This window comes from Galeopterus variegatus, unplaced genomic scaffold, assembly GCF_000696425.1.
Source record: "Galeopterus variegatus unplaced genomic scaffold, G_variegatus-3.0.2 Scaffold448, whole genome shotgun sequence".
Classification (NCBI taxonomy): Eukaryota; Metazoa; Chordata; class Mammalia; order Dermoptera; family Cynocephalidae; genus Galeopterus; species Galeopterus variegatus.
In genome coordinates, this window is record NW_007726559.1 from 31,605 (window position 1) to 40,443 (window position 8,839).

Consider the following 8,839-nt stretch of genomic DNA (forward strand, 5'->3'; position numbering starts at 1 on the left):
GGGATGATATATTCAAAATACTAAAAGACAGAGATTGCCAGCCAAGAATACTCTACCCTGCAAGGCTGTCCTTCCAAAGTGAAGGGCAAATAGTATATTTTTCAGACAGACAAAAACTGTGGGAGTTCACTACCACACGACCACCCTTACAAGAAATTCTCAAGGAAGTACTGGGTTTGGTACCTGAAAAATAACTACCACTGCCATAAAAACCCAAGAAAAATCAAAACCCACTAGTATAATAAAAATAGTATAATAAAAATGGCCTCAGGCCTTTTATAAGGGCACTAGTCCCATTCATGAGGGTAGAGCCCTCAAGATGTAATCACCTCCTAAAATCCCCACCTCTTAATGCTATTGCATTAAGGATTAGGTTTCAACATATGAATTTTGGGGAAACACAAACATTCAGGCCATAGCAACTCCTTTTCTCAAAATTCTCAGATCCAGATTATCTCCATCTGTTGCTCTGATTTTCCTTACTGGGGATTCAAAGTGGAGAAATTTGGCACCAAATCCCCTAAAATTCCCTACAATCGTCTCCTCTCATTTTCACACTCCTGTTGACTCTTTAATCTGACTTCTTTCAGCTCCAGAGATTGTGAACTATGAGCCCCTGGGGCTGGAGGCTGACATGTGGTAAGTTGTACAGGTCACTCAGATGGCCTAGGGATCCTTCTAAGGGCAGAGGCCTAAGACCTGTTCCAAGTGGCATCCCCTTGACCGTGAAAACCTTTTATCCACACTCACCTTTCAGAGCCTCTGTTTGCTTCAGGTGTGCTGGGCCTGTGGCCGGAGCAGTTGGAGGCAGCTAGGCCTGGACCTGAGGCTAGTTAGAAGAAGACCGAATCAAGCTTTGCGGTAGAGAAGCAAGGGGAGAGGTGAGGCTGGGGGTGCAGGCTCACCCCTGGGCCTGCCACAGCCACAATAAAGATGATAGCAACAGTAGCTCTGTTCATGAGCAAGTGTGCACTGAGAGTCCTGTGTGTGCTGGCCCCGTGTTGGGCCCGGGGATACTGCAGTGACTGATTCTCTGCACAGATGAGACTCGTTTCATCTGAACACTGCTTTTTCATTGGCCAAGCACCTTCGTTACCTGGTTTTCTGCAGTCCTGGCAGCAGTCCTGTGAGGTAGTTACCAATATCCTTATTTTATGAGAAGGAGGCTCAGAGATGACAAGGGACTTGCCCAAATTACAGAGCCTGCAAATGTGGGAGTCTGATCTTGAACTCGGGTCCTTGGGCATAGTGTCCAGAGCTCAATGACCCAAACACATCCCTGGCTACTGCTGCAGAGTGGGATGGAGGGGTGTGGAGCTTGAGTCGGCATCCAGGGGCTGCTGTGGAGGAGGCGAGTGATCTCTTCCCCTGACAACCACATGGGGAGTTGCTTGCTGGTCTGGGATCTGAGCCAGGCAGCCCTGACTTGACTCTTTTTTTGTTTTGCAGGAGCATAGGCGTCATCACCTACATCCTGTGAGTATCCCTGATCCCAGGGCTCCCACCCAGCTTAGATGTGGGGAGCTGAGAGGAATAGAGAGGGGCAGGCAGACAGACTGACATTTGCTGAGCACCCACCATAGGCCTGATGTATTAAGAGCACACCACAAACCTGAGCCAAAGCACTGTGAGCTCCTTTCATGCATTTGACCCTAGGGTCCAGGAGAGAAGCATCTGCCCTCCACCCCATGTGGAGTGCCAGGGCTCCCCTGCTTACCCTCACCCAGACTGAGGTTTCCTATGCGAATGTCAGCTTTCACTCAGAAGCCATGGGACAGCCCTGAAGCTGCCGCTGCCCTCCCCGTCCTGCCTCTTCTTTCTCTCCCCTTTTCCCTGCCTTTCCCCAGATCCCTTTTTCTTCTTACGTTCTCTCCTCCTTTCCTGTATTTAGTTGCTCAATACTGAAGTGTTCAGTTGCTTAAGCAGAGATTGCCCGCATAGCTCTACTGTGTAGTGGGTTACATTTGGGGCTGGAGTCTGACATCGCTGTCACTTTCCATCTCTGTGGCTTTGGGCAGGTATTTAACCTCTGGTCCTATTTTTCTCATTAGAAAAATAGGAATCCCAAATTTCCCTCCACGGATGTTTGTGAGGGTTAAATAAGCTGATGTGCACAAATTTCCTAGCCCTGGCTTTGGCACACACAGGGTGGGTTAGTAGGTGTTCATTCCATCAGTGCTTCCCAACCGTTTCCCCCTCACAGCACACATGGAAAGTGCTATTTTCATGGCACACTGGGGTAAGAGCCCACAGCCACAGGGGTAAGGGGGGCACCAGCACTCAGTAGCTGGGGGCATCATTCTCTCAACAACCCCGTAAACCAGCTCTCTGACTCTACCCACAGCACTTGGACTGGGAGCTCCATATGACATGGTAGATCCCCTTGAGCTGCAGCAGAGGGTCTCAACCCTGTCTGCACAGTAGAGCTTTTAATACCTACCACAGCCCAGGCCCTGTCCCAGGTCTGTAAAATCAGAATCACTAGAGGTAGGGCCTTCGCATCAGTATCTTTTAAAAGCCTCAGCTGAATTTGATGCAAAGAGGGCTGAGAACCATTGATCTGTACTTCTGGATCAGAGCCAGAATATTCAGATGTTGGCTCTTGAAACCTTGATTTCTTCAGAACTCTGGTCTCCATATTGAACTCTTAAAGAATTCTAGTATCCACAGGGCACATAGTCTTTTTGTGGCTCATCTGAATTTGACAGCTTTATTGAGGGCCTGCTCCACGTGGGCACTATGCCAGGCACTCAGGATGCTGACATGAGGAGCATCTTCCTTGCTTGCCTGGGGCTCCCTGGCTGTGGGAGACAAACCATACAGCTAACTCTCACCCAACGGGACCTATGTTATGCTGGAGGTATGTGAGACACAAATGGAGAGCCATTAGTTTGCTGGGGCTGCCAAAGGTTTAACGAGAGAGAGAGATGGAATGACAGAGACAGAAATTTGAACTGGGATATAAGAAACAAAGTTAATTCTCCCGGTGGAGAAGGAGGGAAGGGCTGTGCTGGCTGAGGAAACAGCACAAGGAAAGAAACGTGAGCATGTTAACTGTGGCTGAAATGTACTGAGCATGTAGTAGGGACCAACTTCTGATGCCTTGTTCGGGAGTTTGCGTGTGATCCTATAGAAAATGGGGAGTCACAGAAGGTTCTTTGTATTCTAACAATGACAATAAAGGCCATTCATTCCAGAGCCCTTAGTATGGGCCAGGATTGCATAAAGTATTTTATATACAATTATTCTTCACAATAATCATGTGAGGTAGGGGCTTTTATTGTCTTCATTTTACAAATAAGAAAACTGCAGCTCAGAGAGATTGGGTACCTTACCTAGGTTCACACAGCTAATAAGTGGCAGAGCTGGGATTCAAATCCAGGATTAAACTATCAAAAACTTTCCCAGTGCACCTTGCTGCCACTATACTAAGAAAGTGGTAGTGGGGATAGGGATGATCTTCAATAGATATTTAGTAAATGGAAATGAGACTTTGGCCAGTTAGATGTGGCGAGGGAGTAGATGGAAGAGTTCGAGGTGATTCCCACGTTTCCTGTGCTTGGGTACATTTGTGAAGTAATGTCACTAATTAAAACAGGGGTTGCATGGAAGGGGGTTGGGCACAGTGAATTCTGGGACAAGGGCACATCTGGGTAGAGATATCCCATGAACAAATGCAATATAAGTCAGGAGATGTTAGATTTGGGAGTGAGTATGTGTATGGCACATCCTTGACAAACCCTGTGGGGGAACCCCACAGACCCTTCCAGTGTCTAATGGCTCATCTATTGCCATATCTCTCAGGCTTTGCTCAAGTTGCTCCCTTAGCCTGGAAGATCTTTCCGTCTCTTCCTGCAACTACTGACAGTCTCTTTATTCTTAAAGACACAATCGATGCAAATGTCAACTCTACCATGAAGCTGCACTGTCCCCCCCATCCCCCATGATCCCCCAGTCCTTTATCTGGCCTTCTATTATATTCTGCTTTGCTCTGCTGGGAATTATTAAGAACTGTGGCTCTGTGTTTCTCTCCCCTCAGTTTTTGTCCCTTAAAGATACAATTTCTGTCAGGTACTTAATAGGAGCTCCATAAAAGTGTATTGAATTAGATTCAGTTGAGAAGGCTGCTCATTGGCTGCCTGGAGGGGCCAGGCTGCATTGCTGGGAGCCTCTTGCCCCACGTAACTGTACAGGTCAGGGTTCCCCTAGTCCATCACCCCCATTTCCATCTACTTTCCCACAATCATACAGTTCCCTCTCTGTTCTGCTCAGCCTAAGTGGAGCATCCCCTTTCCTGGGAGACACAAAGCAGGAAACGCTGACAAATATCACAGCAGTGAGTTATGACTTTGATGAGGAATTCTTCAGCCAGACTAGCGAGCTGGCCAAGGACTTCATTCGGAAGCTTCTGGTTAAAGAGACCCGGTAAGAGGACAGAGAAAGGCACTGGTTTCTCAGATATTGATACTTTCCTGTAGCCTCTCTCAAAGATATGTTCGTCTGTGCCCACTTTGCCACAGCTGTCATCTGCACCATTGTAGTCTAATCTGGGCAGGTGCTGAGAAGCGTGGACTGGCTGAGACTTGGCATTCATCTTGTTTGCTCAAGTTTTTCTGCTTTCTTCTCCTATTGAAATGTAAATAACTGTGTGTGTGTGTGCATGTGTGTGCGTGCGTGCGTGCATGTGTGCGTGTGTGTGTATGTTTGAAAGTCAGCCTGGGTTTCTTTAGAGTTCATTACCTTGTGCAGTCTGTCCCAAAGGCACCTGGAACTGGGATTCGAAAAGGTAAAGTGGCAGGGTTTTCAAGCCAATTCAGGTTGGAGTAGGGGGAGCCAGGTGCAGAGAGGTCAGTACAGTATGAGGATAGGAAACATACTCATTCTATCCCTTCTTCAGGGCCAGGGTGAGCCCCATGGCTGTGGGGTCAAAGAAGGAGATGGGCAGGGAATTGTAGGGTACTGGGTGCCCATGGCCTGGATGGGGGAGGGGGAAAGAGCCACGGACTCTAAAAGCCATGTCCTTTTGGTCCCACAGACTTTAGAAGGGGCTATAGTGGGGTTCTCTGAAGTTCAGGGGCCCTGATTTCCTTAAGAGCAGTCCTAGGATGGGTCACTGTACCTGGGTACAGAGCAGCAAAGGGAGAGGAAGGATCTGGTAGGTAAATAGAAAAACAGAGACCAGAGATTTAGCAATGGAGAGCTGGCTTTTGGAGGATTCTGGAAGCTCAGTAGAGCATTTATGACTCTCAGTAGTGTGGCATTAGGCCTTTCAACTTTGAGACTGAAGGTCCCAAAGGTTTAGGTAGTAAGGTCCCTCCATCGAAGGGTCTTCCTGGACCACTTTCCCTGTAGTGCTGGGTATGCATCCCTTCCCACCCATCTTTGCATCCTCCATTATACTGGTTTGATGGCAGTGGTCAAAGAATGCTAAAATATAGGTCTAAAAAGAGTGAGAATGGAGACTGTTGCTCCCAGCTTCTGTCCTCATCACTGTTTTCTAATCCTCACTGCAGGAAACGGCTCACAATTCAAGAGGCTCTCAGACACCCCTGGATCACGGTAAGGGAATGACTGTGAGTTCCAGTGAGCAGGCAGGCCCCCGTTCTGTTGCTAGGGCTGGCTGGGCAGTCAGATGCAGAGGGACCATGAAGAGGCCTTTGCTTGAAGCCCTGGCTCTTGGACACAGATGAAAGCTAGTTAGGGGCCCCAAAGGGCCTGGGCTTGTTCGAATAGGTTTATGCTACTTCAAGTTTGTATTTCACAGGTATTTTATGAGTTCACAGGTAACTCATAAAATTAGACCCACAAACCTCGGTTGAAACCCTTTTCTTTTGAGGTCTTCTTACGAAGTTTTTTTTGTTGGAGGACATGTCACCATCACTTTTCGAAGCAGAAACTTTGACTCTTGTAATTGGTCAATGGCAATTTAAAAAAACCCACTTTGTAACAAGGGCTCCTTCTTTCTGACTTTGAGGCTCTGAGTAAAGGAAGACACTCATGTTGGTCACCCAGCTTCCTCAGGCACCATGAGGCCTCAGGAATGGGGCTCTGAGACAGTGTTCTGGTGGGGAAGAGAGACAGCCACTCTGTCAGGGCAATTCTGTTCCCTCTGGGGCGAGTCAGGGCAAAGATGTGAATCCCTGCCTAACTTGTCTTGTAATCAAGCTTTTGGCTGCTGCTTTTTCAGAGGGTCTTGCAGTCTGGTATATAGTGAAAAGCACTTTGCGGGGGTTGGCGGGGGGGTGGACTCAGAGACCAGGATTCTGGCCCTAGTTCTTCAGGCTGACTGGCTGTGCACTCGTAGAGATGTCACCAGACTTCCCATTCACCTAATTGCTAAGTGAGAAGGCCTGTGAGGATGATCTGAGCATGCAGATAAGGGGTAGAGGCCCATGGATGATGGAGAGCAGGGAGGGTTGGATGCGTAGGGGAGAAGGTTGGGTTCATCTGCTCATTGAAGGATGGGGAGGCCTCCAGGTGTTGGGTGGGCCCAGAGTGCAGAGCTAAGGAGTCTTTTGAGCTGCTCCTGTTCGGTATGCTGAGTGTTTCCAAGGCCCAGGGAACCCTGAAGGAGAGATGCCCCTCAGCCTCCTCCTGCCAGCTGTGGTTTATGTGCTCCTACCTTTGAGTGGATGGCTGCAGAGTCTTGGCTGTGGCCTGCTTATCTGCGTGAGCACCCCTTAAATGCTATGCGTGTGGAGACCTTCTCTAATGGCTGTGGACCCCTCTGCCTTGAAGTGAGCATGCAGGCGGCACCCCCTCACTTCTTGACCTTTCTTATGGTCTGTGGGGGTGCCCATCCCACCCTGGTTCTCCCCAGGGCCTGACACAAGCAGCGAATGCCAAAGAGTCTGTGTGTGTGCCTTCTGCCTGCATCTCAGACTGCCCTTTGGAGCATGTGTCAAATTAACACTCTGGTTCTTCTGTCTGAACACCCACCAGTCGAAAGAAGTCAGAACCCCTGAACAGCAGAAGACAGAGCCCACCCAGCTGAAGACCAAGCACCTGAGAGAGTACACCCTCAAATGCCACTCAAGCATGCCCCCCAACAACACCTATATTAACTTCGAGCGTTTTGCCCATGTGGTAGAGGACATGGCTCAGGTGGAGCAAGGATGCCGTGCCCTGGTAGGGGCCCATGATACCATCCAGGATGACGTGGAGGCCCTGGTCTCCATCTACAATGAGAAGGAGGCTTGGTACCGAGAGGAGAGTGAGGGCGCCCGGCACGACCTGTCCCAGCTCAAGTACGAGTTCCGCAAGGTGAAGTCCTTGAAGAAGCTCTTGCGAGAAGACATCCGGACCACAGGGTCCAGCCTCGGAAGCGTGGCCAGGAAGTTGGACCATCTGCAGGTGCAGTTTGAGGCTCTGAGGCAGGAGCTCTCGGCAGACTTACAGTGGATCCAGGAACTGGTGGGCAGCTTCCAGCTGGAGAGCGGAAGCACAGATGGTCTGGGCTCCATGTTCCACCGGGACACCAGTGAATCCCTATCAGAGCTGCTCAACAGATCGTGCACCAAGGAAGTCCTGGCTGGCTTGAAGCTCTGAGTGCCAGAATCCAGTCAGTAACGCATCCTGGATGACTTGCAGAAGCACGTTCTCATCTGTCCTGCCGCCACATCCAGCTAGGATTACCTTGCAGGGGCATGTGTCTGTAGCATAGCCCCCCACCCCCTCCATGGAAGCCAGAATTGCTGAGGTGCTATAATTATTCATTCTGCACCTCCCCCACCAACCTGGTTTTCTAGGAGGGAGCTGGCAGGGCAACCACGCTGTTAAAACAATTAGAGAATGAATACCCCTCAGTGCATCCTCCAGAGGGAAGAAGGCTGGCCCAGGGGAGATGTGTGATAATTGCTTTGTGATGATGGATTTGTTCACATCTCACTTCCCGCCTACATGCCTTATGGATTGCTGTTAATTAGGGGTAACTAAGTCAGCATGGTGCTTTCCTGCTACAGAAGCAGGGATTTAAAATGTACAGAGAAAATAATATTATCTTTCATTTGCATTGACTTTTCACTTATCAAGCACTTACGTTTATGACCTCACCTGGTCATTTAAAGAACTCTCTGAGACTGGAAGATGGGTGGTAGTGGTATTATTATCATTATTATTATTATTTCAATTTAACTGATGAGAGAATTGACTCAGAGAAGGAAAATGACTTAGGGTTATTCATATCCAGTGGCACAGATGAAACAGAAACCCAGGATGCCAGTCTCTAAGATGAGGTATATGGGAGGACATAGTGAGGCTCTACTGTAAATATCCACCTTAATATTAAAGTTCAGATCCCAGAGGCAAAGTAAGCAACTTCTTGTATTCTGCCAGGTGTAGGTAGAATGCATACACCTACAGATGATTGTCCCAGGAACTGCATCCCAGAAGGCATAGTCACTGTTCCTACCCAACCCTGTCCTTGTCTAAGACCAGCCTGCAGAGCAGGAGGGAAGGGGCAGCATCTCCCCTTTCTCCATCCACCCTTTCCCCTGTTCTGGCTAAGGGCCCCAGCTTTGTGTTGAGAATGAAGACCAAAAGACACTCAACAAAGAGTTTCCTTTTTCTTATGTACCTAGGCCAATGGGCCCTGAAGGTCTAAGAAATTCCATGAAAGTTTTTGAAGAGGATGGACATAAGGATTGGGAAGCACAAGGTTCAGTGGTTCTTTCATGACTCAAAGTTTTGAGCACCCTTCCCCAGGGATTATATGATATCATCTCCCAACATGTATAGACAGAGCATGGAAGTGGGCCCAGCAATGTGCTAGAAGCTTGGAGTAGTAGAACCAGATTGTGTAGTTTCAAAGTGCCTTCACGGCCTCACAAAATATCCCTGT

At 48.7% G+C, this 8,839-nt stretch overlaps 1 protein-coding gene across 1 annotated transcript in view; it reads left to right on the forward strand.

Moving 5' to 3' along the window:
* Positions 1-7,548, forward strand: part of DAPK2 (death-associated protein kinase 2) — a 30,731-nt gene extending 23,183 nt beyond the window's left edge. The window contains exons 3-7 of the mRNA XM_008568868.1: positions 591-639; positions 1,450-1,476; positions 4,273-4,425; positions 5,514-5,559; positions 6,943-7,548. Of these exons, the coding sequence (XP_008567090.1) occupies positions 591-639; positions 1,450-1,476; positions 4,273-4,425; positions 5,514-5,559; positions 6,943-7,548 (881 nt within the window). The remainder of the gene's footprint in view (positions 1-590; positions 640-1,449; positions 1,477-4,272; positions 4,426-5,513; positions 5,560-6,942) is intronic.
* The last annotated feature ends 1,291 nt before the right edge of the window (positions 7,549-8,839 follow it).